Genomic DNA, 26,983 nt, shown 5'->3' with positions numbered 1-26,983 from the left:
GTGCTCGACACATTTACGGGCCAAACATGGCCGGGCCAGCTCCACGATTGGTCTTCTCTCTGGAAACTCAAGACGGTTTTTCATTTTCTTTCTGTTCTCACGAGTGCTGCGGGGGGCAGGGGGATTTGCTTCCATTTCGCATGCGCGCGCATTTAAATTCACTTCCGTTTTTGCCGTAAGTTATTGTGAGTGTCTGTGTGTATATGTGTGTGTGTGTGTCTGCATTTGAGTGCTTTGTGGGCTGCCATAAATTCATAACTTTGTTGAAAATCATAAAAACAGAATTTATGGCTTAATTATATATGTACACTCTACTTGTGAGCGAGGAAAGAAGAGCCAAGTGCACAGTTGGCCTCAACTCGCCCATTTCATTTTCTTCATTTCACGCTGATGATTAAGTGACGCACACACCCTCACAGCCGCCTATACCAATGCGTACTAATACCAATACACGCACATACTACAAATTTCCAAGTAGCTTACAAATTTTAAATTTATTTAAAGTAGCATCTAGTACCATACCAACTAATTACCACTCAGAACGCAATGTCCCAAAATTATAATAAAACGAATAGCACCTTTGGAGTTGTCCCTCTGCAGCCTTTTTGAGAATTTCCCAAATGGTTTTAGCCAACAACTTCAGGAGATATTTTTCTGAGTGTGGCAGCGCGGAGTTTTCGCTAGCATTTATGCTTAAATGCGATGCAATTGTTCTTAAAACGCTGCCAACCTGCACGCGATGATGGAAAACCTCAACGATTTTCATTTTATTCTGGCCGTTGTGTTTGTAGTTTTGACTGCGCCGGCTGTTGCTCATAACTTACAATTACGTGCCGCATTTTCTTTTGTTTCGTATTGATTTTTCGTTTTTTTTTCGCGTTGCGGCGAAGAAACAAAAAATTGGGTTAAGCTGTTTTGCATTTGCAGCGAGTCCACACGCGCCCAGATAGACGATTCCCACGATTTTTTCAGCCTCGCAGATGGGAGATGGCCTGCAGGAGGAGCGGGAGCAGCAGGGGGAACTGGGAGGAACAGGACCTGCAGACAGTTTGTCTATAAAGTTCTCCCCCGACCAGAAGATGAGAACCTCTTGCATAAAGCCAATTAAATTAAGAAATCTGATGCAGTCCGACGACAACAACACAAGCACCAGCAGCAGCAGCAAAACACAGCAAAACAACGACACACAGAAATAACAAAAAATCCGAAAAAGACAGAAATGAAATGAAATGATGCAGAAACGTGAATCACAGAGGAATCTCACTCCCACTTCCACTCCGAACCGCAGTCCAGCATTTCAGCTCCATCCGTCTCTGTTGCTCCGTGCGGATGAGCCTGGCAATTGGTATTTTACAACAAACAGAGCTCGCGTTCAGCTTATTTAACATAAATCGAATGGCTACTGAAATACACCAAGTCAGCCAGCCAGTCAGTTGGCCAGTCGTCTTATCTCCTGACTTTGACTGCAGTTCTCCTGGCTGCTGGGATGTGTGATGCACTGCACCCGAAGAAAAGAGGCGCTATTGCCAAAAACAAGTATACGCCACGTTGGAGTGCGGTAGAGATAGAGATCTTTAAGCCAATTTAGTTATTTTAAAACAAATCAGTTACATTAAATTAATATATAAAAATATATACAGAATTAGATTTTATATTTTTATTATTATATTTTCTGAAACCCAAGATAACCGAAAATCATTTAATTTTAAAACGAATTTAATAGTATTAAGTGGCTCTCTTTCTATAGCACTTTATTTAGTTATTCCTTCTTCTTTATTTAGAAATTTGTATTAATTTTTTTATATTATATATTTTTAGAAAGCCTTTGAATTGTTTCGAGCTTCCTGATAAACAATCCTTTTTTTCTGTGTCTGAGGTTGCTGCGCGAATTTCATTCAGTAAAGGCAAATGTAAAGCAAACGACCTTTAGAAAAATTGTTGAAGTCCGAGGAGTTGTTTGTGTCTTTTGCAAACAAATCACGACCCGCGGAGGAAACCAGCCGGCCAGCGAGAGGCCATCTAGTTGAAGGGGACGGTCAAGAGGGGATCTCAACCGATTTCACACCTCCTCCACAGTAAAAAAGCAAAAAATAAAGTGAGACGGACTGACCCAACTAATAAGAGTCAGCTTCACCAAAAAAAAAAAAAATAAATAAAAAAAAGGAAAACAGAGAAAACAGCAACTGCAACACCTCTCGACGGCGACAACAACCACATGGCATAATAAATAAAAGCCAAGTAGCTGCTGCTGCCTCGGAGTCTGGGTCTGCATTTGGGCCTGGTCTTTTGGAGTTTGGATGGAGTATGGAGCATGGAGCATGGAGTATGGTCTGGAGTCCGGACTCCAGCCACAGCAACAGCCACGGAGAGGCTGCTGGGCCCTGTGATTTTCACAAGTTGATATCGCAAACACAAAATGTTAATGAGCAATTTCGAGATGGTGCGAAGTGATTTCATTATTTAAACTTTTTTTGCTTTGCTTAGTTTTTGCCTTTTTTCTCGCTGTCTTTGTCTCCGGGATTGGACAGAGGATGGTGCTGGGGGTTTTTTGGGCTTTGGGCTTGGGGTTTGGGGTAAGACTTTTATTACGGCTGCTCCGATGGGTAATGAAAGCGAAATAATTTTAATTGGCACTGGCACTGCCAGTGGCACTGGCTGGCAGCACTTTTATTTTGGACTCTTTCGAAGCCAAATTAATTATTTCCTGTCAAATTAGTTTTGAGTTTCGGCATAAATTACGAGCGGCTCGGTATGAATATGCATTGCACTCAGGTTTCGCCATCGCAAAATGTCACCTGTCGAGCGATGTCGCGTTGGGTTACTTCAAAACAATGTTCCGCCGCATAAATTAAGGCCAGCAACGTTGATTAATTGGGTCGCGTTTGATGATTAAAACATAAATTGCAATGGATGCAGTAAACGCGGCCATGGATACAGCGACTTCGTGCCCAGGACGACATAAGTGTAAGCCAGGATATGGAAAGGAGCTCGTGTTAGGGTTGCCTGGCACTAAAATTACACTTAATTAAACAACAAGTCATTAGGGATCCTCATTGTGAGAAGACCCTCGCGCAAAAGTAAGTGAAGAAGGGCCCTCAAAGGGTTGCAGTATTCGAGGAATTTTATATGGGCACTATCGACTGATCCAGGGTCTGGCCACAAGATGTACCAGGATCACCTAATGGATCAAGAATATAAACCACATGAAACAGTAATTTAAATATGCAGAAATGGTCAGATAAGTCGCTATGAATACAGTTTAATGCGCATGGGTTTGCAGCAAAAACTCTGTTGTTTTAGTAACCAAGCAAATTCAGTCACAAAATGTTTGAGTACTTGTTGGTTTGCTTCGTCCTACTCATCAGACGCAGCTCCGACGGCAGCCTGTGCGCCACAAAGGTCATAGTGCGCGTGCCTCGGGACAAGGACATTGGCTTGATCTTCGGTGAGGTCTAGTTTCGATTCGCTGTGATTCCTTCGCTTGACTAGTCCCTGCAGATCTCACCGTCACCAACCGCATCCGGAGTGACAAAAGGGAGACGCTGGACTTCACCGTCGTCTCGGATGGGGAATGCATTGTGAACACGACCCATGGAGAGCAGGTGCACGCGATGGGAAGAATCTTTGGCGGGGACTTCGGCTCCATCGAACCGGGAAAGAGTGAAATTGTTTCCTTGGTGTGGCCCACTGTGGTAAGTGCATCATTGATTCTTACAGGTTTACAATTGCATTTCGCTTGTTACCTTGCATTTTAATACATTTGCTCACATATTAAATCAAATTTCCTTTACTTTTCCGTTGTGCAGTCCCTGTACAACCGGGTGGGCAGCTGTCCTATTTTGATCTCAGCCACGAGTGCCCACGCCACGGATGCAGTGGCCACTGCGAAGCAAGTGCTGCACTTCGACACCCGCTTCGAGACCCTCGATCCGCAAAGCAACAAGCTGCGGCGGCGGAAGGACTACAAGGACTGTCGCAACTGGGACAAGGATTACCTGCGCAACTGCACACCGCTGAACTGCGAGGAGCGATACTTTGGGAAACGGAGCTATTTCAACGTGGAAACGGAGCAGTGCGAACCGGCGTCGGATTGCTCCGGTCCGGGGGAGTACTACGACATCTTTAGCAACGAGGGCGTCGATCCTGGAAACTTCGTGTCCGAGGAGGAACTGGACCAAATTAAACAGGGAAAGTTTGATTCAAATTTTTTGGATTTGCGGGCGCCTTCACCGGTAAATATTTTAGCTCCATTTGATAATCAGTATTATGGCTGCATCAACAGTAAATTCCATGAACTTAAATATATCTTAATTGATTTCTGCATGCATTTATGCAATCATATCCACGCTCTCACACTAGCGCCATCTTGCGTATTTGGCTTGAAGCTCTTACACTGCTTGCATCGCATCAAGGCGAGCAAGCAGTGTTTTCGTATGCACATTCCGTTGTATGGGAAGCACTAAGCTAAAGTCTTGCCACATGCGTGAACATGGCGCCGTGGCTTAGTTGGTTAAAGCGCCTGTCTAGTAAACAGGAGATCGTGAGTTCGAATCTCGCCGGGGCCTACTGGAACACAATTTGAGTGTCCCATTCATATTTTTGCTTACATACACCATGCTAAATAAGCTCTTTTTTTAAACACTAAAGTGAATCATTAATCTTACTTTACCTTTGTAATTCCTGGCTTAGATGCAGGAGCCGAAAGCCAATCAGGCACATCCCTACAAGAAAAAGAGCAGGAGACTGGCCACCCACAAAAGGCACATTTTCCATTCCAGGCCCACGAAGTCCGATGACTGCGACAAATCGCGTAAGCTGACTCTGGCCGATTTCAACGACTGCTTTCAGCATTTGAAGGATGTCCAGTTTCAATCTCTCGTAGAATCCGCAAATGAAAAGAAAATCAAGAAAAAGTCGCCATTCGAGGTGCCTATGCTTACACAGCTCTATTACGACTGGTACCTTCCTTTAAGGACCGATAGCTGGGGCGAGGGCGGAGAAATCGGTGCCATAGGTGGCATAGGTGATCCGAGTCCCCAAAATGTCTCATCGGGATCGGAACCCCTCTTAACGTGGATTGGCAAACTGGATTGGAGGGGCTGGCTGTTCCTGATCCTCAAGGGAAGCTTTTTCGTGAGTTTGTGATGTCGGTGGCCGAACAATGTAAATTGATAAAATACAATTGTTGCAGATCTTATTGCTAATTGTGTTTCAGGTTTTCGCCACTCTGACGGCGTATTTTCTGGTGTGCCTCATGGTCTATGGATTCATGGAAGTGTATAGCTTTTGGACTAGTGACGAAGCACCTGAAACTTTTATGATAGACTCCAGTTCTCAATCCACCGCCTTTAATCTTGTCACCTCAGAAAGTTTGATGTCTCATCGATAACTGAGTATTTAGATTTTTAAATGTGAATTAATGGTTTATAAAAATTTAATTTTATATATTCGCTCATAATTTTTAAAATTGCATTATTTCCAAGACAGTTACTAGTTTTAAGTGGGCTGACCTGTGAAACAGGCATACATTTAGGCAAATAACCAAAATTAGACTATAATTAAATAGATCTAGTAAATGAACCATTTAATGAAGGAAAAAACGTCACACCATAAAAAAACCAGCGTTTGTGCATAGGGAATACCCCAATCACATAAAAAGCAGTGTTGCAAGTCGAGTTTGCTTCACACAAACAAAAAACCATTCTCTTTAAATTCCTGCTCGGCAAATCTTTTTAGTTTATTTATTTAATTTAATTTAACCGAATTCAGGTAAAATGGGAACCGAGGAGGAGCTGCTGTTCCGCAACTTCCAGCGCCTGAAGAGCTACATGTTCGACGACGAGAAGGTGTCCACCACCACATCCCGCGAGCAGGTGAGTAATCCCTATATGTCGGCCAGGAAAAGATAAGAGCCTATTGGATACTTGCAGCAAAAAACGGAGGGTTCGGTGGAGAAATGCTTCGACCGCTTCGAGCATATGATGTTCACCCACCCGCGCCTCACCCAGATCTTCCGGCTGGAGCACCAGTACTACCTGGACGCGATGCTGAGGCGACTGCCCTCCAATTACGAATGCCTGGACAGCAGTCGTCCGTGGTGCGTTTACTGGATCCTGCAGGCGGCCCAGATACTTAGCTTTAACTTCGACGACCAGACTTTGGACCACGTGGTTCAGTTTCTAAGCAAGTGCGTTGTAAAGGATATTCCTCTAATAGCCATCCGTAATGCTAAATTGTTCCACTTTTCCATAGCTGCCGCTCTCCGACTGGAGGTTTTGGAGGAGGACCCGGACAGTATGCCCATCTGGCGCCCACCTATGCAGCAGTGAACAGTCTGTGCATCATTGGAACAGAGCAGGCGTACCGTGCCATCGACCGACCGACTTTGGTCCAGTTTCTGTTCAGTGTGCGTGAGTCGGACGGCTCCTTCCGGCTCCACGTGGATGGGGAGACGGATGTGCGTGGCGCCTACTGCGCCATCTCCTGCGCCAAACTGCTAAATCTTCCCGGGCCAGTAATAAAGGAGCTGTTTGCCGGAACTGGCGATTGGATAGCCCAGTGTCAGACATACGAGGGAGGTTTTGGCGGAGCCCCTGGTCTGGAGGCCCATGGCGGCTACACTTTCTGCGGAATCGCCGGATTGGCGCTGCTCAACGAGGCTGATAAATGCGACAGGCAGGCTCTGCTCAAGTGGACACTGCGCCGTCAGATGACCTTCGAAGGCGGCTTTCAGGGGAGGACCAACAAACTGGTTGATGGCTGCTACTCCTTCTGGGTGGGCGCCACCATTCCCATTACACAGGCTACGCTATCCGGCGTCGACCAGCAAATGGAGCACACCCTGTTCGATGTGGAGGCCTTGCAGGAGTACATCCTGCTCTGCTGCCAAAAGCAGAACGGCGGGCTTATAGATAAACCTGGAAAGTAAGGGATTAATGGCACTTTTTGATAATGTATTATATGAAATCGTTATTTTCAGACCACAAGATCTCTACCACACATGCTATACCCTTAGCGGCGTTTCCATTGCCCAGCACTCGGAGTGCGCCAACAGCCCACAGGTCCTGGGCGATACCATTAACGAACTACTGCCCACCCACCCACTCTTCAACGTCCCACCAAAGTCCGTTGCAGCTGCCAGAAGCCACTTCAGTAATTCCAATGACACAGAGTTCTCGGGTACAGACAGTCCCTGCAAGGAAGAGAGTTAGGGCTTCAGGATAGGAGGACGCTGCGTAAGAAGGAAATTTTACTGGATGGTGGTTTACCTTAAATGAACTAAATTTGCTTTAATAAATTACTCTTTGAAATATAGTATTTCGCTTCTTAATATGAATGTACTAATATGGAAAAGGAATTGATTAAAATGTGTAACGTTTTCTAAACAATATTTATATGTCAGATATTTTCGAAATAAAATTATTATGTTTGCAAACAAATTAATATGTAATTCTTGTAAAATAACCCACTTGCTAGTTGTATGAATTGTGGCATTAATCACGAATAGTTATTATTTTGCCCGCTATTGTATTTGACCACGTTTTCGTGTGAATGGTTAATCAGGAATACTTGCCATTGTGAATGGCATCTTGGGTCTAATTTGAAATTGCGGCTTTGTTTCCAAGACATTTTTATATTTTATGTTCTCCAGTCACAGGACATTGAAGCGTAGGACGCCCGCCCAGGGTATTGACCGGCGGGAGTACATCGGTCACCTGGTCGACGAGTATTACACAACAACCAACATCGGTAACGTTTTAGCTAATGGTTCTTTGTAGTGTGAACTAATTGTTGGTTTTCGCTTTTAGAGGCCCAGCAACAAGTGACTGCTAACTTGGCCAACTTTGCATACGATCCAATCAACTGGTCACATCTCCTGGAGGCGGATGCCTTGGACGTATTCCTGGCATCGCTGGAGACGCAGGATCAGCTATTAAAAGTGCACGGAATCGCGGCATTGTGTAACCTTTGCCTGGGTACGCAGTCATCTAATTTTCAGACCTATCTTGTTGCTCATCTTATTCTTTTTGCAGACAAAACGGCTGCCCAATTAATTAGAGAGCAGCTAAAACTGATAACCGGTCTCTTTGTACGCACTGATCACCCCGAAATAGTGCTGCATAGCCTGGCGCTCTTTTACCAATTACTGGAACTCGGTGAGGTTGACCGGGATATACTTCTAAGTCCTTCAGTGCTGAGGACGGTGCAAGAGTGGCGGGTCAAGGCTCACGATGAACGCATCGTAAGACTTTGTCAGTTGTTGCTGCAAGATTTTGCAACACGCACCGAGATTGTTGAGCTGCAAAATGCTTTCCCAAACGTTCCGACAGCTGAGCAGCCGAGCCCTTCAGCAGGTGCAAGTGGTTAAGCGGTTTTCCCAAAGCGACTTAGAGCAGTTTGCCCAGTTCACCGGCGACCACAACTACATCCATAGCCTGGAAACACCCAGCGAGGAGCGCCGCGTCCACGGAGCCCTGCTCAACGCGGTGGTGGCGGGTATAATGGGTACCCAGCTACCAGGCCCGGGCACCGTGGTTCTCGAGCAGAATTTCAAGTTTCTGAAACCCTGTCGTATTGAGACCGACACCCTGGTGACCGTACGCCTGCTCCAGTCTCGCAAAATTTCCACCGTGGAGTACGACATTAGGCAGAACGACGAGGTAGTCTTCGCCGGCAGTGCCAAGTTGCTGACTCGCAACCAAAAAGTCTAGCTTTAGGTTCAATAAAAATGAATGTTAGAATATTTATTGTACTACTTCTTTGAGGCCCTCTTGCCCTCGCCCTTCTTGGGAGGCGCCTTGCCGCGCAGCTTGCGCAGTCGCTTCATCTCCTCCTTGAAGTCCTGGTGCTCATCGCGAAACAGGCCGTAGTCTCGCAGGTTCTTCATCAGCAGGTGCGTCTCCACGTGCCGCGGATACCAGTTGACCACGTAGTCCCGTTTGTGAATTGGCTCCTCCGAGAACATGCGAACCACCTGAGGTAGTGGGGATCAAACTTAATTACATTTTTATTAATACATTTATCGTGGGAACACACCTTCATGGATTTCTCGTTTGTGGTGCGAGCCACCTCGCCGAAAATGCGATTTGAGAGGTAATTCATCCGGCGAGCATACTGCGTGCCGAGCTTAATCAGCTCCGTGTACTTGTGGGACATAGTTTTTGTTAGTTTGCCGCAATTTTCATTAAATAATTGAATTGATTTTTAAGATTTAGTAAATTGCGGTTATGTCACGAAACAAAAACAAGCGACAGCTGATTTCTAATGCAGTTGCCATTCACACAAAAGGCTGAAATTAGGGGTATTCCTTAAATTTTAAACCTGTATACACCGTTAATTATATTATTATTATACAAACAAAAATTTGAGTTTATTTTCCATTAATTTCACTTAAGATTGAAATCTATAAGAATACTAAATAATGATAGCACGGCATTCAGTGAAATTAAAAACATTTTTTAAAACTGAAATTAATCTGAAAAACCGATAAGCTTGTTTTAAAGGGAAAAAACTTATTTCTTCCCTTTATCCGCTTCCGTAATTTTTAATAATTTTTTTAGTATGGACTGACCACAAAAGAAAGACAAATATAGATCGCTTGAGGTCAAATTCGTCAAATTAGTTTTTATTTAAAATGAAAAGGTATTGGAGTGTGTACCACCATATAAGTCAAATGGAATAACAAAATTTTAGCAACAATCTAAGCATACGGCTCCTCCCAATATAATACTAAAATTTCTATTCTAGCTTAGACCGTCTCTATGGCTCCCCGTCGCCTGCCCTCCGATCCTCCAGTGGCCTCGTTTCCGTCGCCCCCGATAAAAGATGTTTCCTCGGAGCTCCGCGCTGGAATCACTTCACGGGGCAGACCATTCAATTGGCTTAACAGGGCGTTAGTTCCCCCCAGGGACGCCTCACGTGGTGAGCCGCTGTGCCCGGATAGCTGGTCGTAGTGGAGCACGCGGATGGGAGTGTGAGAGCGAGAGGCGGGCGAGGGGTTTCCCCGCGAGTGCGGGCTGTTGTTGCGTGAGTGCTGGAAATCCTCAAGAGGAATCTCCTCCGACCTAGAATGAAAAAATATTAAACATTTATTTATATCTCGATATACGACTAAGAGCTGGAAATGAGTTAATTTTATAATAAGATCAACTACATCAGGATAAGTACATGAATAAACACATAGAATAACAAGGACAGATAAATGTGGAGAGCTTTAATACATGCTATTCGGTGTTTATTTGTCAAAATAATACGCAAGTTATAAAAAATATATGAAAAAGGATATCTCTATACATAGTTATACAAAGTAGTATTACGAGCAAACTTAGTCAATCTTACAGAAATTGTTAAGTATATCTTAATGAAATTAAACCGTCCTAAGAGCCAAATAATCTAGCAAATTTTGAGAATCATGTCTTGTTGATGTTTTGAACGAAATTCAATTTTAAAAAATAAAAAACTAGTTAAAACACTACAATACGTTTTAGTTATTAACTATAAGAACAACCACTCCAAGACAACAAAGCTAACGAAAATGTTTTATTGTTACCGCGGCCTGGGCATTCTAGGGCTGCTCTCCCGCGATCGATTTCCAGTACTTCTGGGCTGGGAGTTTTCCCGCGACTGCGAGGAGCTGTGGCTGCCCATGCTAACACTGGGCGATCGCTCCCGATCCGAGTGATCGGCCCTAAGATTCGAGCCCGAAGTTGAGCTGGGACTGCGGCGTCGGGAGCGGCCAGCGCTTTCATTTCTTATTCTGCAGGAAGACGCACAGATGAGGATGGAAATGAGAAACATGAGAACACAGCGACTTAAACTTACCCTTCGATGGAGCGATTCGGGGCCATCTGGGTCCGACTAACCCCAGCGCTATTGCTTCCACGCAGCACCGCTGCAAATCCAGGCACTCGATTGGACGTGGAGAACATGGGACGGTGGTGGCCACTGCGCGAGCTGCTGCCACTGCTGTTACCACTTCCGCCGCAACTGGATGCGGCCATGGTTCCACCAACAGCGTAGACGGGAGAGTCCATCTGTCCAGGAATCTCGATGAGCTGAGCTATCTGGTACATCTTCTTCTGTCGCGCCTTGCTGCGTCCCTTTGTCAATCTCTGCTTGGCAGCCATGCAACGAATGTGATCGTCGAACAGGAACTTGGCCGAGAGCAACGGAGTGCGGTTATGAGTGACACCACCCCGGTGCACGGTGATGTGCAAGCAGCGCGAGTCGTCCTTATCACCCTGCACCTCTACGTCTTGCAGAAAGCCAACGAACTTTGCCACACCCCAGCCCAATAGCTTTGCATCCGGCTCGACGAGAATGAGCTGTAGTGCGTCAATAACAAGGAAGCGTCTTTGCTTGCTGCTGTCCTTAGCCACAACGGTGCAGGCTATTAGGTCACTATTGTCTGTTAAGATTGAAAATGGTTAGCCCAAATATATGCATCGTCATATGGGCATACTTACTCAGATCAAGTACGTTCTCCACCTGCACCAGATTAACCAAATTGGTTAGCGGCAACAGTGTTTCCTTTTCATTCAAAAACTTTTGGCACGTGCGACGCAGCAGGAAGTACACACGAATGGCCCTGCGGGCCTTCTCCACCTCCCCACAGGGAAGGCGTCGCGTAAAATTGATGCCCGTAAGGGGCGTTCCCGTGGGAGGCAGTAGTATGGTAGAGTCCATGCACAGAAATTCCACGTTCAGTTGCGCCTTTCGCATCTCGTTATATTCGTCTTCGAACAGGTCAAGGAAGATGTCTTCCGACTTGTAGAAGTTGCGGAGGACCACCATCGACTGGTTGCGGGCGCTGAAGAGCAGATCCTGTTGAGCGGCGGTAATGCAGCGCGAATCATCCGAGCTGGGCCGGGTGAAAGTGACCAGTAGCTCCAAAGCAATCTCAACGGTAATCAAGCGAATGCGGGACGCTTTAAGAAATAAAGAGTTTTTCATTAAAGAGCTATAACCGAAGTTCGACCGAGTTTGAGTACATACATGGCTGACTGGACTGGGTGATGATGTTTAACAGATGCTCAATCAAGGCTGTCTTATAACTGAAGGCGCCACGCGTTGACTTTGCCAGAACGTGCTCAAACCACTCATTCTTAATGCCTATATGGAAAGGTAGACAAAATATTTATTAACTAAACAATGGTGGATGCATATGATTGATTAGTACGGGAAGTGGACGAGTTACATACCATCTGAACGGATTGGGACATGTACCAGAATGTGACATTTTCATTACACACAAAGAAAGCAATAAGAATGAAGCAGAAATGGGGTGATCAGAGCAATGGAAAGTTAAACAACGTTAGCCAAAAATAAAGCACCAATAGAAATTTAAGGAAAATCTCCATGGATATTACCTCGATTGTGCGACATTGCATATATGAGGCACAGCGACAGCAGGGCAAGGTAATCGTTCTCCGTGCAGTCCAAAGCATGGAGGACCGTGTCTAAAAAGGGGTTGACCATCTCTGCAATATCGGCCTTCGTTGAGGAAGATGACTTTTGCAGCAGCTGTTTTTCCTCATCAGTTATGTTGCGCAGTTTTATCTGCTCCGCTTCGATCGCATCTGCTTGAGAGTCCAGTTCTGTGGTGGCTGGAGAAGACGACTCCACGCCACTGTCCTCGCTGAGAGCATAGCTGGACGAGCTGGACTGACCGGTGACGGTATCCAAAGCCTGCTCGAGACTCTCGTTGGGCTCGCCGAAACCAGGCACAACTACCTCGCGGTGCTCAACGTATGAATTAAGAATCTCAGCCGCACCTTCCTTAAATACGCTGTGGTTACCATTAAGGATCACCCATGCAAGAGCGTGCACTAGGGGGGCATGAGAAACCACCAAGAAGACCAATGAGAGCAGGAAAAGGGCTACGATGGAGCTTACTCGCGGATTGTGCATCTCCTGAATGTCGATGTCAACATTGCGATTAAGCACAGCAGCTAGATTCTGGGTAACTACTGCCAGTGAGGGCGGAGGCGGAGCTGGTGTAAGTGAGAATATGTACAGAGGCACAAATAGCTTATGCAGCAAGTGCTCGGTTAACACCGCGTTCAGATCCTTGATTTCCAGCAGAAGAATGTCACTTAAATAATGCAAGTGATCCAGATGCTCGGCCACCAAATTGGAAAGCTTTTGATTCGATTGATGGCTACGGATGAATTAGGAATTCAGTACTATAAAGCGGATGGCGATATTACAATGGCTCTTACTCTATATCTGTGCGGACACAAGTGTCTAGTTCCAAAATGTGTTTTCCGATGAACCAGACCAGATTACTGAAATAGGGAGCAGCCGTTCTAGGGGGAAAAAAAAGTTTAAAGGAGCTCTCATAACTGAAGATAAAAGCCTTACTTGTCTCGGATAAAACGCAACATGCTCGGGTTTTGAACCTTGTAGACATTTAAGGAAATGGTGCGCACTGCAATTCTCACCATGGACTCGGGATGATTGAAGAATTTAATAGCCTCTGTGTACAAGGGAAAGTCATTTGTGTGCTGTAAGAAAATGTTACATTAAATGGATATAAAGATGTGTTTAAGCCAGTGCAAACCTCATTGTAAAAGAAGTGTATTGTGTGGGTGTTCAGCTTCAGACTTAGCGTCTTAAGGAAAAGAATGTAATAGCCCATCACATCCTCGTCGGAGAAGTCAAACTTATGCACCATGATTGAATTTACATGGTTGTTGCTCAACAGATAATCTGCAACGTAGAGGAATGATTACGTCGAGTGCACTACAAACAATTTTGGTAATAGGACTTACACAGGGACGTCTCGTTACGTATGTTCTCAAAGAGAATGTTGAGAGTCTGTAGGAGCTGCACGCACACAAAACTCGAGCCTCCACTCTTTTGTCGCATTATGTGCAGGAAATATGATAGCATATTCTTCTCCAGAAAGAAGCTGTTTAATAAAACAAATTGGAATAATGTTTTTTACATTGTGATACTTGTTACTCACTCAAATACCAGCGAATCATGCTGATCACCCCAAATCAGTATTTCTGCAATGCAGCGCAGCGACTCCACCAGCAGGCCACGATTACTTTCCGACACGGTAGTGTTCTTCTCCAGGATGCTGTACAGGTACTTAAGGTGCTCCAGCGACAGGCGGTTCTTGGGCCGCCCGCCCCAGGGTCCGCCAAACCAGCTGCGACTCCGGAACATGCTAGCAACTAGGATGGAATCAACTGGCTGCGATCCGCCTGACTGCTCTCATATCAGGGTACGGAGGACTGAGGGGGCGCTGTTCTCTCGGATCTTTGCATGCACCGTTGCCCACGGTCACGCCACTGTATTGGCCCACAATAAAGGGGCACCTAATACCTGATATTGCACGAATCTAATTTTGTAATTTGCGAATTGCGATTTTTCCAACAAATTGCTCTTCTTCTTCACAGGGAACACAAGTGTCACAGTCAGCTGTTGCTTCTGCCCAAGCCAATCGTTATCGGTATCGGAATAACAGAGATGACAAATGGCGATTTAGTTGTGATAGCCTAAAAACTTCGACTTAATCTTGTCTATTAGAAATCCCTCAACTTCCCACATAAAAAAACCAATTACATTATTAAAAACATTTAGTGAACAAGACAGTCAAATGCGGAACAAACCTAATATAATATTAGCATATCACACCATGCATTTTATATTAAATATAATTAATCTCTTATTACCTCAAACTTTTTAGTATGCCTACGCATTTGTATATTCTATTGAGGTGTAAAATGTACGATTTGCTACTGTTTTCTGTTATTTTACACATCATCTTCGAAAGTATCTTTATTTTTTCTTCTGCGGAGCATTAACTAGCTGGGTTTTTGGTTAAAGTTTATGGAATACGAGCCCGTGTTGGGATCCTGTTGCATTTGGAAATTCTGTGTAGACAGCCCGAACGGTTTGAGTATCATGTTGCCCAGGTCCTTTAAGCTGGACATCATCTCGTTTTTGAGCTTCTCGTTGCGCTCGTTAATAATGGGCGGAAGGCGAACCTGAGCCTCGCGAGCGTCCTGCTGCCCGGGATCGATCTCAATAACTTTTTTGTAGTCCTCGAGGGCCTCGTCGGGTTTGTCGTCTTGTTCATAGAGCTTGGCGCGCCTGTAGGATGTAATTAGACTTTAGAATACAAAATCGTAAGTGAAATGTTGATGGTAGACCTCAGAAGCGCCTTCACATACTCCGGCCACAGTTCGATGGCCTTTGTGCAGTCGTCGATGGCTGCTTTGTTGGCTTCCAGCTTAATCTTGGCAGCAGCCCTGTTCCCGTACAGCACTGCTCGCTCCTTGGGGCTGGTCGACGGGCAAATATCCAGAGCTTCTGTGTAGGTCTTGGCGGCGCCTTCGGCATCGTCGTTCTTGAACAATTCATTGCCCTCAAGCTTCAGCTTATCTGCCTTTTCTTTGTTAGCTGCCAGCTGCTCTGGGCTGAGATCCTTCTCCCGTTCGCGCAGCTCCTCAATGTTTAGCTCGGAGTCCACAGTCGATGGTGTCGCAATGGAATCTCCGCCAGCCGCGCCCTGCTCCGCCTCGTCATCCAACGCCAGCTGGTTTTGCTTCTCCACGATCTCATCCACATCCTTTTCGCTCTGCCGCGTGCTGGTGGCCTCTTTTTCGGTTATCTCCTCGCCGATCGCGTCCTGGAATTCGTCGTCACTGTTGGCGTTGTCTGCCATTCTGTTGGAAATAGATCCTTATAGGTTTTACTAAAGATTTCGGCTTGTTGTGCAGCAACAAATAAAGCTTCTCATGCTAACGATAACTGAGTGTGTCTATCGATAACACCGCACTGTGCAATGTTGAAAAAGGTCAGTTTTTGATTAGGTACTTCAGAAAGTAACAAAGTACCTATCATGCCTGCGCATGATTCATTTTTAAAACATATATTTAAAGGATTAACTATTCTATTTTAATATGTTTTGTCTAAAATTGTACATTTTTATTTATTTTTAAGCTACTTATTTTGGTGACCTAGGTACAGGCATAATCAATACAGATAAACACTTTCCAACACTTCTGCTTTGGCGCTTTGATTGCTGGCCAAGCGAATTGGTATGTCCGAAAAATATGGACATAGGAGCTTATATTCTGACTGAATACATTCCCGCCAAGCCGCTGGTCGGAAATCTAGAGGTGTGCTTTGCGGCCGGAGAGCAGGTGAGTCAGAATCGACTGTGGGAATAGCTTTTCAAGCATAAATTTGTAGACACCCACCGAAGCATTCGCCCAACTGAAATGCGGCGATGTTTTGAAGTTCCCATTCGCCCGCTTGGATTTCCAGCCAAGGTCAGTGGAGATAAAGGAGAGCAAGGTGCTCGTGGCTGCAGATAAGGCAACGGAGACGAAACGCGTGGTGGAGCTGACTCTGGAGTCCACGTTTGACTACCAACCCGGGGACACCATTGGCATTTTGCCTACTAATAACCAGGAACAAGTGGAAAGCCTGCTGCATCGGCTGGAACTGTTAGACCAGGCCGACACCACTTGCCACTTGAAAATAGTGCTCCACTGCGCCAAAAAGAATGCAAAGCTACCCGCCCACATTCCAGCAACGACAACTCCCCGAGAGATCCTTACCCACTGCCTGTCCCTAAACTTTGTTCCGCAGAAGCAGCTCCTCAGCGCCCTGTCCCAATTTACCAACGATGACAAAGAGCGTGGTTTCTTGTCCTGTCTATCTTCTAAACAGGCCACGGAGCACTACCAATCGCTAATCTTAGAAAAAGGTCTGCTTTTCATTGATGTTCTTGAACTGTGCGTCAACTGCAGGCCATCACTGGCCTTCCTGGCCGAGCATTTGCCACGGCTGCTGCCGCGACCCTACTCAATTGCTAGTAGTCCTTTGGAGGATGGCAATCGCAAACTCCGCGTTATCTACTCGCTGCTCAGCCACAGACCTGGAGTCACAACCAGCATGTTGGAGGCGGCTGCGCAGCAAAGTAGTCCAGAGCACCCCAAAAAAGTGGTTATCTACCCACGAATAAGCAACCTATTCCGTTACACAGAGCATGATCTGGGCAGCAACCAAATACTTATTGCAGTTGGCACAGGTCTGGCGCCCTTTCTTGGATTCCTAGCCCACAAGGAGCTTTTAAAACAGCAGTTGCAAAAGGAAAGTGGACATTCCTGGCTATACATTGGCGCCAAGACCCCAGAAGCCATTCTTAAGCGTGAAAAACTTGTGGCCTGGCAGCAATGCTCGTTGCTGGAGCGCCTACGGATGTGTTACTCGCGAGGCGAGTCGCCCATCTATGTGCAACAAATGTTGGAGGAGGACTGCGAGGATCTGGTCAAGTTCCTGATGAAGCCGGAGACTGTGTTATACATTTGTGCCGATGGCGCCAAGATTTCGCAGTCCATTGCAAGTGGCTTAGGTCGGTGCCTGCAGAAGGCGATGCATCTTTCGGAGGAGGAAGCTTCGCAGCTGTTGAAGGAACTGAAGACGCAGGGCAAATATCGCGAGGATGTGTGGCTGTAATAGACAGATGTTAGGTGCAGTCAAAGTAATAGCTTTACGAACTTAGCTTTTCAGTACATTTATATATTAGTCTTTTGTATATTTTCTTACTGAAAGTCTGCTTTTTAGTTTGTTTTGTGTTTTTTTATGTACTGTCAGGATCCTTTATTTTAACAGTTGAAAATAAATGTAGCCGAAGAACCCAGTTCCACCACATCAGGTGTTTCCAGATCATTTGCTATTATCTTGACTGCAACCCCAAGGTAAATAATTTTAAAACAGAACGTTTTGGTCGAATAAGTAAATAACGATATATTTAACAACACAAAATAAAAATTACAGTGCAAGGTAAACTAAATACATACAATTGTGAGGGTCCATCATCTTCAATGATCGAAATGGATGGTTACTACGAGTACTAAATGGATTTGGGTCTGTGTATAAGGTTGACTTAAGTGGTAAATTGCAAAATAAATCTAAATAATGGTAGAATATAGATTACGACTTAGGTTCCAAGCAAACTAAACGTGCGCACATAAAACATAAAACGTATAGTGGGGTTTGCTCTTTGAATTAAGCGATTGGTAAAGCGCTAATGTATCGTTATTGTTTCTCCGCTTCTTTAAATATCTAGATCTTTTTATTTATTATACTGTTTATGTTTATTTTGGCAAGTCGTGTTGACCTTGCACAATAATATGCATTTTGTATTTTAACTACGTTTACGTTTAATTGAAATAGAGCCAATTCTTTTAGTGTATATTAATATAATTACGAATCGATCAAAATTGATGTCAGCTTCTTCTTTCTCCTATTCGTCTCTTTACATTTGCAATAAAAGTTGCGTATAAAAAATTATTCTACTTTTTGTTGTTCTTTGTTTGGTTTCAAGACTTAAGTTTCATTTTACCTTTACGTTTTTAATAGCAAATTTTGCGTTCGTCTTAAATGCGTTTGCGAATATGTAATGTCGGGTATGTTTCGGTTTCCAAAAAGGCCATCTAACCCCGTTCCTACTGCCCCTAAATACTATCCGTTCGTTGCCTTGCCTAATACTCATTTAAGCTAAACTAAGAAAATCAAGTATATTTTCGATTAATAATTAAGCTCTTTAAAAATTATGAATGCATAATTATAGGCCAAATATTGGGATCTCATTTCGTATATAAAATTTAACTATGAACCGATCTGCAGCAGCAGCAATCCATTTATCCATTTTGCCTATTAATATCAAAATTGCAAGTAAAAGATAATCCCTATCGGTAAGTGTATATTTAACAGATAAAGAAAGCTAACACCGGCTGGCGGAAGATCCTTGAATGTACTTTTTACATTCGCCTTCGTTGTGTTTTAGTAAAATATCTGTCGAGACTGACGACTAGCTATAGACATACTTTTCGCATAGATCTTGTGGTGGGCAATAGCATAAAATATCGAACTAAGAGGGTAATGGAAATGAAAGGTAGTTAAAACCATGTTGTTCTTCAATATATACTCTTCTGCAATTGGCATTGCTTGTAATTCCCGATGGGACTAGGTTTAGTGTACGTATACCACTTCTATATGATCTATATAAGCCCTCTGGGGACCTTCTTCGTTTCAATATTTCACTTTAGCTTTGACACACACATTACGGCGTTAAATAACATCTCTATTGTGATAGGGTTCTGTTTAGAATTACAATTGCAATTTTCTTTGTGCGTATGGCAAATATCTTCAGGGAAGGAACAAGGAAATATTTTTAATCTGTTCTTTTGTGGCGTTTTCGTTAGTCTTACGTTTGTACTAATTAAAATGGAATATCAAACTTTTATTCCTATCCCTATCTCTCAATCCCTTCCACACTGCGAATATCAGCTAATATACATACAAGCTCTGGCTAGCTGTCTCTAATTAGTTATCTGTTGCATTGATATCTGTATTCTATGGGAAATGCATAAATTGTGGAGATAATTTTGCTTTTGCTGTTGCTGGTGTGTCGCTTGCTGCTGCTAGCTCTAGTCCTAATGGCACTTGTTACACTCATTTCGACTTGCTATATTTATCGCCTTCGTTTTGTTTTGTTTTGATTTTTTGTTTTTTTTTTTCATTTGTTTTTGTTTTTTGGTAATTTACAACAAGTATTGCATGTTCTCTGTTAGGGTTCGTTTGCACTTACTGACTACGACGAATTTTATAAAGAGTCGCATAATGCTGATTTGATAAAATCGCTTAAATCACAATTATGTATATATACGGGTATATAAAGAGTAATCAAACTTATGTCCCTACATTTAATAATACAGTATCTATATCATATGTGCGTGTTTGTGTGCGTTGTTACATATACATACATGAGTGTATGCGCCATGTACGAAGTAAGCTAATTTGCCATAGGACAATCTAATCTAAGCGATAACCCCGCCCCCCTGCCGTCAATGAACTGCTCGAGCGATGCGATATGGATCCACGGTTTGGCGACGGTTTCCTTCGAGTTTTCCGGCCTCTGCTCATCTCTCTGCCCTCGCTGTCTCGTGCTGCAAGAAAAGAGATAAAATCCTATGGTTAATTATGGTTGCCAAGTATTCAGATCGGATTACGAGCTGCACTGCCGAAGAGTAAGGGGGCAAACTGAAAGTGCGATGGCAAATAATTAACATCATCGACCTCTAATAATTGTCGTCGCCATGAAAATCGTTTATGGGCCCAAGAATGTACAATCATGGGCACTAAAATATATAAATATACGAATATTGTAGACTTTGATGCTCGCACTTAAATGTGCAACGAATACAAAGTTGATTTAACATAAACAATTGTACTTGCAGTTGAGAGTATAAAAATATAAATCGCACATCATGATTTCGTGACGTCATTAATGGTGAAAATCTTTATTAGCAAATAAAGCATTTTTTTTTTCTTTTTGATATGCTATAATTTATTGCCAAGTTTTTAGTATGTGGGCAAAACACACACAGTTCGAGAAGCGTAAGTCAAAGTGAGCTAATCAAAGAATTGTTTCCTTATCGGCGAACCCCTTATCACCGCAATTGATACAACCAGCTGATAGCTGGCCAAAGAAGGCGGTAAAAATAGATCGTTACACTCACGACAGGTGGAAAATCCTTGGGTTAAGGGGGGGGTCGAGGCCAGCTGAACTGCACATTATTATTAATAATGCACAATCAATTCCATTTAATGGCGCCCCCTTCCCTTTTCGATATGTTATTTTGGGGGGTATCTGCATAATTTTTTGGCGTCATTCGCCCGTTTTGTTCGACCGCCTCCCCCGCCTAGATATCTCTGTTGGTGAAAAGAACTATTGTTATGCCATGGGAGAGCGGAGCACGTCAATTATCAGCACAATAATTGGTTATATTTATCAGCATGTGAAGCGGCACCCGCTCCAAAGTCACGCTTCGGTTTCAATGAAACGCGGCCTGTGGAGCTTTTTCAGTTTTCCCCGCAAATTTCCCTTAGCGAAATCAGAGACGAGACGAGAACATCTAAATGCACAGGTAAACAATACATTATAAGTAATACAAAATCATATTATAAACCAAATAATGGAGTTCTCTGCAACCAAATCTCCGGCTAATGCATCAATTTCTTGCTGTGCATCTTATTATTATTTTCTTGTCAAACTAATAAGAGCGTGTTCCAGATGCAAAGGGGGTCGAAAGAAGTTCACGTGTGGTTCGTGTACCAATGCCTGCGAACATTACATTGCAACCCAATGAGTCGCTCCGCAAAAATATATATTTTTATTGCGAGTGTACTTGCACTGAATACGTGTGTGTGAGTGGATGAGTATGTCGCAGGCATTGGAGACTCTGACAAAACATGGCAATCGTTGGCAAATGTTACTAAAGCCAGTGGATTCGGATCGGATTCATTATAAAACACAACTTTGCATTGTTGGTTTGCGTGATCAGCGCAGGGGGGAGGTGAGGTCGTTTACTAAATCACCCCCCCTCAGCGCTCGATGGGAAAAATAAGTCGCTGGCGCAAAGTAATGAATGAATCATCTAAAATTCCGCATAGCTACCAACCAAACAACAACTTGTGCGGTTCAGTTCAATAAACGAAACACTCACTCACACACGCAGGCGAATAGCCGAAAAACCTTTCAAGCAAGGTGAAATTATCATTCGACGGCGCCATTCCAAATCGAACTACATATATGTGAGTGGTTTAGTCATTATTTCTGGGTCTTGGTCTTGGGGCGTCGCTAGACCATTTTCAAATGACTCTGGGGATTCACGAGGCCCTTTCACTCACTAACGCACAACTGGATACACAGAAAGAAACAATTGGTTTTTCGATTGACCTTTAAGTGTGGATGGATAACAGCGGAAACATTATTTTAACACAGTTATATTTTTAAGTTGAGATTTAATAACTAGTGTATCATGTTTTGCAGATACTCATAAGCAAACGAATAATTTGTTTTTATTAGGTATTATTCAAAGAGTAAGTAAGTATTTTTTCAGTGCAGCCAGCTGTACTTTGCCCCAAGATCGAGGTTCCACGCCCAGAAGCCAGAATGGAAAACGAAGAAAATGTTTCAGTTTTTGCGAAATTCCTGAACGTCCTTCCTTCTCCCGTCTTTCAGTACTTCCAGCATTCAAGATTTCAATATCCGCAAGTGAGCAGAACTATCGCAATCTCTCACTCACTCTCCCGCAAACGGAAAGCAAAAGTATGCGCCAGTAATATAAACAAATAAAGAGCCTAGAGATCCGGTAGAAGTTGGAGAAGAGACCAGGGGTGGATCCAAAAGCGGTTTGCAAGGAATATTCCCCTAATATTTCGGTCAACAAACATAGGCTATGAAAGTATCTTTCAATTATACCAACAGTGGAAACCACATTTAAAATGTAGCCCCGCTGAAAAATTTGCCTCGAGATCCGCCCCTGGAAAATGCAGAGCCAGTGCATCACAATGGAGGGGAAGAGACAAGCCAAAGTGGGAGTGGGAGAGGGTATAAATAGCGCAGCCGAGTCGCGACGTCGCCATCACCCCTCTCGCTTACTCCTGCCGCAGAAGCAATTAAGTTGAGTAAGTGGGAGGGCGACCAAAGATGCAGAAGAACCAAAGAAAAGTGAGAGAGGGAGGAAGAGCCGGAGAACCGCCATCAGAATCAATTATACACACGCTCATTCTTTGTGTTACACACACTCACTTTGACTTTGACTCCACTTTCGCTCTCTCGCCACCCCATCTCTTGCACTCTCTCGTAGAACTTTCACGATCTATTTTTTTTTTTGGCTTTGCTTATCACGTTTGAAATGGACGAAAATTGTTCTAAGAATTTGATAAATTCCGCTCCGGTTTCTCTATAGCTGGGGGGAATTACAATAGCACTTAAACAGCATGTTGTACGCGCCTGATAAGGCCAATACAAATGCATTTCGCTGCGCGTAGGTGTTTTTGCTGTCTGTGTGCCTGAATTAAAGTTTTCTTTATTATGATGTATGAATATTTTTTGGCCAGACAAAGCGATATTCCAAACAGGAAATGCGAACGAGCGTGTTAAATTGCGTACTGAGTTGTTGTTTGTTGTTACTGCCGGAGCGGCTTCTTTCTTTTTCTTGTTGCTTTTTTGTCCATTGTCAGTTTTCAATGGGATGGTTTGTGCAAAAACTCTACGTAGTACACGTAATAGATGTCCAAACGAATGAGACATAAACAATTGCACCGCTAGCCAAGTAACGGTGTGTGCTCTCAAGTAGGAAAACTACAAACTTTATTTTTAGGGAAAGATATCATTGAAAATGTCAAAATTATATATTTTGGTGGAATTTTTCATTTAAAAATGTTTGAATAATGATATTTTTGATTAACATGTGTGTCTCATAATAAAGCAAAATATTATCAAACATTTCCAGCTATGGTTGAATCATAATAAACAAAGAATATTAAATACTTGAGAATAAATTAAACATAAATATAAAAGTGACTCATTTTTTGGACTAAATACGAAAGAAACTAGGACACAAGGGGTGTAACTGACCGCTAGTCCAAGTCCGATTCACTGATGGATGACTTTCTAAACTCATATTGAGCTGTCTGCCACCAAATCATATTTGCTTTATAGGGCGTTGCAAGCAATTGACCGCGTTAAAGATTCCCTTTCCTAGGTATACAAGAAAAAACTAATCAGACACAAAAGCCTCGTGCACTTCGCAACCTTGATCGAATTTAATCTGTTGTTCGAAGCGAAGCCAGTTACTGATTAAAAGTCTCGAGATAGGCAACTATCGCTGTTTTGGGTCTAGGTCTTTGACAAAATTCAGAGAGCGCAGTGAACCAACCCATCGGCCAATAAACCGACATCTTCTGTTTCCACATGTGCGATTGCGAAAAGGTTTCCGTTGAAATGGATATCGTTTCGCTTGAATAATGAGCTCGGCCAGATGGGCTACCTGGGACTTACCTGTTTTCGAAGGGGAGTTGCCGGGTCCTAGTCCTGCTCTCGCCATTTCTACGGTTGTACACACTACAAAAACTACGATCAGCATTCTGTTCCAGTTCCAGTTCCGGTTTCGTCCACACAAAACAAATTTACATTGAAAACTCATTATACACACGGGGCAGATCCCGAACCCGATCCCGATTCCGCTTCCGATCACGCGTAGAGCAGCCTGGCCGTCCGGTGATTGCATAGCAACTATACGTTGCGTCGGAGCACCTTCTTGGCCGCCTTAATGTTGGGCACGAGAGCCTTGACCTCGCTGCAGTCGTTGAGGAACGGATGGCTGAGCAACTCGTCGGCAGTGGCTCTTCGGTCTACCTCCACCTGGAGGCAGCGGTCGAGGAAGTCTTGGAGGTTAGGACTGAGCTTGTCCCAGCTCTTGATGTCCGGCCGACCATTGGCGGCGATCAGATAGAGGGCGCGTAGCGGAGTCTCGTATAGATAGGGTGGCTGGCCCTCAATCATCTCGATGGCCATGATACCGATTGACCAGATGTCCACCTTCTTACCGTACTTCTTGCGCGTGACCACTTCGGGCGCCATCCAGTACGGCGTGCCCACCATTGTCTGGCGCTTCTCATCGCCCTCGATGTTGGCGCAGAACCCAAAGTCCGTCACCTTAACGCTGCCATCCATGCCCAGCAGCACGTTGTCTGACTTGATGTCCCGGTGGATAATGCCCTTGGCGTGCAGAAAACTAATCGCGTAGAGCGTCTCGCGGCAGACGCAGGCGATCTGGCGCTCCTTCATCACAGTCTCGGTAACGACGTCAGTCAGCGGGCCGCCATCCATGTACTCCATGACAACCCATAGTTGGTCTTCGGGCTCTAGCAGGTAGGCATCCAAGAAGTTCACCAGATTCTTGTGGTTGAAGTCCTTTAGCACCCGGATTTCTGTGAGTATGAGATCCTTTGAGGACTGGTTCTTCATATCGATGGTCTTGACGGCCACCTGCGATTCGTTCTGCAGATCACCGGCTATGAAAACTATGCCGGAAGCTCCCTTGCCCACCTCCTGGGTGGTCTTGTAGCGTTCCCTCGGGTCATCTGGATTGCAAATGTTCCGGAGCTCCACGTAGATCTCGGCGTCGGTCTTTTGAGTCCTCTTCTCCTTAGAGCGGCGCAGTATCGTCTCGTCGGGATTATCATCCGCTCCAGCATCCTGGGCACCGCCGGCTGGCTTGATGATGATGGTGTCCGTATTGATCTTGTGCTGGTTGTCGGAGTCCTCATCGCGACGAATATCCGAAGTGCGTGAGAACTTCTGTGTGACACGAGGCTTGGGCTTGATTTGCGGCTTGGGCGGTATGGTGTGGGGCGACTTCTTGGGCGGTACTGGCGGGGGCTCTTGAGGCACGGCCTTCAGCGTTTCGCGGTGCTCCAGGTTGGACTTCAGCTCCTTGAACACCTCCTCCAGGGCGTCCAGCGGCACCGTAGACTGCTGGCTGCTGTCGTTGATGCTGCTGCTGTTGCTATTACCTGCCGAGGAGCCACAGCCGCTGCTGCTTTCCGTCTCCGTGGCCGTTGAACTGCCATCGTCGTCGGATTTTTCGGGATCCTGAGACTTGTGCTTGTTTTTGTAGTTGACATAGTTCTCTATCTCCTTGGACTCCTCGTGGATCACGTCCTCGGTGATGAAGGGCTTGAAGACCTCGTTCTCCTTTTTCTTGATCGAATAGTTGTAGTACTTAACGGCATGGTAGGCGGCATCGGGATTCTTGTCCTGCTCATCGCGTGTGATCTGTGAGTTCATCAAGCGCACCCAAGGCGCTGGAAGCCCCTCCAGGTCACCGGTTTCCTGGTTGCGCGAGACATGGAAGTGCCGTTGGAAGTTTGTGGGTGCACCGATCTCGGAGATCGATCCCCCATCTCCGCCCTTCTTTTTGAACCACTTCGTAAAGCTCATTTTCCAGCGGCTTTCTCTCTCTTTGTGTATGAGAGTGTGTGTGTGTGCGGGGGATTTTCTTCAAATGCGTTTAGTTACGCTCGACTTGGAAAATTCTAAACGCTCGGCGGATTTGTTGTTGTTTTGCGTTCGGTATTGTTAATGTTACTGTTACTCAAGCCACCACTCTCGCTCTCTTTCTCTCTCTCACTGAACCAGCCGTGAGTCATAAACACATGCACAAGCACGCACACTCGCTCGTTCGGCCTCCGCTTTGGTGTATGTGTGCGAGAGCTCTTCTTATCTCTAACTGTAGCTGTAGTTTCTTTCGCTTTACGAAAACGCATAAGATTTTCACTTTTTATTAGCCCCACTTGCTTTGCTAATTATTAATTTAGCTACCTTAATTTATTCAGCAATCACCAGTTTTCAATTGCTCAACACACAAAGGCGGACGCGGACACGAACACGCACACATCTCGAAGTCGGACACAAAAGGAGTGGCCGTCGCAGTCTTGTTCTTCCAGTGTCTGTTGTTGTTGTTCTTCCGCGGGGCCGAAAACTCCCTTCCCGTATAGTTTTTTGTTAGCCCTTCCAGGCTTCCATGACTATACGGAAGTTTATTGTTGATCTGGGTTTCTAAACCGCTTTCAGAGCACCACTCCGAAATCAGTTTTTAATAACTTCTTTGCTTTTTCCCTTTGCTTCGTTGCAATCGCACTGCTGCACTCGGCCTGCTATTGCTGTCGCACTCGCACCAGTTGTGCCGATAAATGCGAATCGTATACGGTAAACTCTTTATTGTTACTATTAAGCCTACGTAGCAGGTTATTCCCGATTTTAAGCTGCTCTTTGCGTTGCAATTTTATGTTTTTTAGTAAGAGCACAAAAACATCCGCGCGTGTGTAAATCTTGAAAATTGCAGACTAAGTGTGACCGCAGCTCAGTTGGGCAAGTATTCCACTGTGCGACCTTTTGCTAAAACATCGATACCATTTTAAGACTATCGATGTTGGTCAAGAAGTTCAGTATTTTTTTCAACAAATTTTTGTTGTAACACATTAAAAATATTACAAATAATTAAAAAAAAAATTTCGTAAATATTTTACTAGCATGCGACTAAATAAAATCATTTGAGTTAAAATCATTGACTTAGGAAAGTTAATTATAATTTTATCGATT

At 44.4% G+C, this 26,983-nt stretch overlaps 8 protein-coding genes and 1 non-coding gene across 16 annotated transcripts; 5 read left to right on the top strand and 4 right to left on the bottom strand.

The window, feature by feature from the left end:
* The first annotated feature begins 3,312 nt into the window (after positions 1-3,312).
* Positions 3,313-5,873, top strand: LOC122619045. 5 transcript variants are annotated; one of them, XM_043795730.1, is made up of 6 exons: positions 3,313-3,445; positions 3,499-3,692; positions 3,807-4,232; positions 4,690-5,133; positions 5,216-5,393; positions 5,770-5,873. In XM_043795730.1, exons 1-5 carry the CDS (start codon positions 3,325-3,327, stop codon positions 5,387-5,389), a joined length of 1,359 nt encoding a protein of 452 aa, XP_043651665.1. In that variant the 5' UTR covers positions 3,313-3,324; the 3' UTR covers positions 5,390-5,393; positions 5,770-5,873. The 5 variants fall into 5 exon arrangements, with proteins under 5 accessions (XP_043651665.1, XP_043651664.1, XP_043651666.1 ...); XM_043795729.1 differs by having other exon boundaries at positions 5,192-5,393; XM_043795731.1 differs by lacking the exon at positions 5,770-5,873 and having other exon boundaries at positions 4,690-5,163; positions 5,216-5,357.
* Positions 4,492-4,565, top strand: Trnat-agu. The gene has a single exon. It is a non-coding gene; the product is annotated as a tRNA-Thr (tRNA).
* On the top strand, positions 5,775-7,976 carry LOC122619046 (protein farnesyltransferase subunit beta). Its single transcript, XM_043795734.1, has 5 exons — positions 5,775-5,873; positions 5,931-6,187; positions 6,253-6,924; positions 6,980-7,749; positions 7,811-7,976. The coding sequence occupies exons 1-4, from the start codon at positions 5,775-5,777 to the stop codon at positions 7,209-7,211; spliced, it is 1,260 nt and encodes a 419-aa protein (XP_043651669.1). The 3' UTR covers positions 7,212-7,749; positions 7,811-7,976.
* On the top strand, positions 7,506-8,743 carry LOC122619049. The gene is made up of 4 exons (XM_043795736.1): positions 7,506-7,749; positions 7,809-7,976; positions 8,034-8,242; positions 8,331-8,743. Exons 1-4 carry the CDS (start codon positions 7,641-7,643, stop codon positions 8,709-8,711), a joined length of 867 nt encoding a protein of 288 aa, XP_043651671.1. The 5' UTR covers positions 7,506-7,640; the 3' UTR covers positions 8,712-8,743.
* Positions 8,719-9,265, bottom strand: LOC122619048 (28S ribosomal protein S33, mitochondrial). The gene is made up of 2 exons (XM_043795735.1): positions 9,037-9,265; positions 8,719-8,974 (listed from the first exon to the last, which is right to left on the bottom strand). The coding sequence occupies exons 1-2, from the start codon at positions 9,154-9,156 to the stop codon at positions 8,753-8,755; spliced, it is 342 nt and encodes a 113-aa protein (XP_043651670.1). The 5' UTR covers positions 9,157-9,265; the 3' UTR covers positions 8,719-8,752.
* A 333-nt stretch (positions 9,266-9,598) lies between these two features.
* Positions 9,599-14,433, bottom strand: LOC122619283 (protein CLEC16A homolog). 4 transcript variants are annotated; one of them, XM_043796108.1, is made up of 12 exons: positions 13,970-14,433; positions 13,773-13,912; positions 13,562-13,710; positions 13,363-13,505; positions 13,221-13,307; positions 12,369-13,159; positions 12,201-12,203; positions 11,995-12,111; positions 11,466-11,927; positions 10,822-11,407; positions 10,550-10,756; positions 9,599-10,064 (listed from the first exon to the last, which is right to left on the bottom strand). In XM_043796108.1, exons 1-12 carry the CDS (start codon positions 14,173-14,175, stop codon positions 9,749-9,751), a joined length of 3,207 nt encoding a protein of 1,068 aa, XP_043652043.1. In that variant the 5' UTR covers positions 14,176-14,433; the 3' UTR covers positions 9,599-9,748. The 4 variants fall into 4 exon arrangements, with proteins under 4 accessions (XP_043652043.1, XP_043652045.1, XP_043652044.1 ...); XM_043796110.1 differs by lacking the exon at positions 10,550-10,756; XM_043796109.1 differs by lacking the exon at positions 12,201-12,203.
* Positions 14,434-14,753: 320 nt separating this feature from the next.
* On the bottom strand, positions 14,754-15,782 carry LOC122620909 (tetratricopeptide repeat protein 1). The gene is made up of 2 exons (XM_043798589.1): positions 15,165-15,782; positions 14,754-15,105 (listed from the first exon to the last, which is right to left on the bottom strand). Exons 1-2 carry the CDS (start codon positions 15,677-15,679, stop codon positions 14,817-14,819), a joined length of 804 nt encoding a protein of 267 aa, XP_043654524.1. The 5' UTR covers positions 15,680-15,782; the 3' UTR covers positions 14,754-14,816.
* A 230-nt stretch (positions 15,783-16,012) lies between these two features.
* Positions 16,013-17,674, top strand: LOC122619670 (methionine synthase reductase). The gene is made up of 2 exons (XM_043796729.1): positions 16,013-16,160; positions 16,210-17,674. Exons 1-2 carry the CDS (start codon positions 16,071-16,073, stop codon positions 17,479-17,481), a joined length of 1,362 nt encoding a protein of 453 aa, XP_043652664.1. The 5' UTR covers positions 16,013-16,070; the 3' UTR covers positions 17,482-17,674.
* Positions 17,675-18,539: 865 nt separating this feature from the next.
* LOC122619669 (serine/threonine-protein kinase PAK 2) lies at positions 18,540-26,733 on the bottom strand. The gene is made up of 2 exons (XM_043796728.1): positions 23,879-26,733; positions 18,540-19,976 (listed from the first exon to the last, which is right to left on the bottom strand). The coding sequence occupies exon 1, from the start codon at positions 25,820-25,822 to the stop codon at positions 24,113-24,115; it is 1,710 nt and encodes a 569-aa protein (XP_043652663.1). The 5' UTR covers positions 25,823-26,733; the 3' UTR covers positions 18,540-19,976; positions 23,879-24,112.
* Between the last annotated feature and the right edge of the window lie 250 nt (positions 26,734-26,983).

Source organism: Drosophila teissieri, chromosome 3R, assembly GCF_016746235.2.
Source record: "Drosophila teissieri strain GT53w chromosome 3R, Prin_Dtei_1.1, whole genome shotgun sequence".
NCBI lineage: Eukaryota > Metazoa > Arthropoda > Insecta > Diptera > Drosophilidae > Drosophila > Drosophila teissieri.
This window is presented reverse-complemented; position numbering and strand designations above follow the sequence as displayed.

What these genes read in the sequence shown, in the direction of transcription:
- LOC122619669 (XM_043796728.1), bottom strand. Translation starts at nt 25,822, where the DNA reads ATGAGCTTTACGAAGTGGTTCAAAAAGAAGGGCGGAGATGGGGGATCG.
- LOC122619049 (XM_043795736.1), top strand. Translation starts at nt 7,641, where the DNA reads ATGTTCTCCAGTCACAGGACATTGAAGCGTAGGACGCCCGCCCAGGGT. An exon ending in TTACACAACAACCAACATCG is followed by an intron (nt 7,750 to 7,808) that starts GTAACGTTTTAG and finishes TTTCGCTTTTAG; the next exon opens with AGGCCCAGCAACAAGTGACT. An exon ending in AGGCTCACGATGAACGCATC is followed by an intron (nt 8,243 to 8,330) that starts GTAAGACTTTGT and finishes ACGTTCCGACAG; the next exon opens with CTGAGCAGCCGAGCCCTTCA.
- LOC122619046 (XM_043795734.1), top strand. Translation starts at nt 5,775, where the DNA reads ATGGGAACCGAGGAGGAGCTGCTGTTCCGCAACTTCCAGCGCCTGAAG. An exon ending in GTGGTTCAGTTTCTAAGCAA is followed by an intron (nt 6,188 to 6,252) that starts GTGCGTTGTAAA and finishes ACTTTTCCATAG; the next exon opens with CTGCCGCTCTCCGACTGGAG. An exon ending in CTTATAGATAAACCTGGAAA is followed by an intron (nt 6,925 to 6,979) that starts GTAAGGGATTAA and finishes CGTTATTTTCAG; the next exon opens with ACCACAAGATCTCTACCACA.
- LOC122619045 (XM_043795729.1), top strand. Translation starts at nt 3,325, where the DNA reads ATGTTTGAGTACTTGTTGGTTTGCTTCGTCCTACTCATCAGACGCAGC. An exon ending in GGACATTGGCTTGATCTTCG is followed by an intron (nt 3,446 to 3,498) that starts GTGAGGTCTAGT and finishes TAGTCCCTGCAG; the next exon opens with ATCTCACCGTCACCAACCGC. An exon ending in TCCTCAAGGGAAGCTTTTTC is followed by an intron (nt 5,134 to 5,191) that starts GTGAGTTTGTGA and finishes CAATTGTTGCAG; the next exon opens with ATCTTATTGCTAATTGTGTT.
- LOC122619048 (XM_043795735.1), bottom strand. Translation starts at nt 9,156, where the DNA reads ATGTCCCACAAGTACACGGAGCTGATTAAGCTCGGCACGCAGTATGCT. An exon ending in CAAACGAGAAATCCATGAAG is followed by an intron (nt 8,975 to 9,036) that starts GTGTGTTCCCAC and finishes CCACTACCTCAG; the next exon opens with GTGGTTCGCATGTTCTCGGA.
- LOC122619670 (XM_043796729.1), top strand. Translation starts at nt 16,071, where the DNA reads ATGGACATAGGAGCTTATATTCTGACTGAATACATTCCCGCCAAGCCG. An exon ending in GCTTTGCGGCCGGAGAGCAG is followed by an intron (nt 16,161 to 16,209) that starts GTGAGTCAGAAT and finishes ATAAATTTGTAG; the next exon opens with ACACCCACCGAAGCATTCGC.
- LOC122619283 (XM_043796108.1), bottom strand. Translation starts at nt 14,175, where the DNA reads ATGTTCCGGAGTCGCAGCTGGTTTGGCGGACCCTGGGGCGGGCGGCCC. An exon ending in TGTGTCCGCACAGATATAGA is followed by an intron (nt 13,160 to 13,220) that starts GTAAGAGCCATT and finishes ATTCATCCGTAG; the next exon opens with CCATCAATCGAATCAAAAGC. An exon ending in CCGAATCGCTCCATCGAAGG is followed by an intron (nt 10,757 to 10,821) that starts GTAAGTTTAAGT and finishes GTCTTCCTGCAG; the next exon opens with AATAAGAAATGAAAGCGCTG.
- LOC122620909 (XM_043798589.1), bottom strand. Translation starts at nt 15,679, where the DNA reads ATGGCAGACAACGCCAACAGTGACGACGAATTCCAGGACGCGATCGGC. An exon ending in TATGTGAAGGCGCTTCTGAG is followed by an intron (nt 15,106 to 15,164) that starts GTCTACCATCAA and finishes TACATCCTACAG; the next exon opens with GCGCGCCAAGCTCTATGAAC.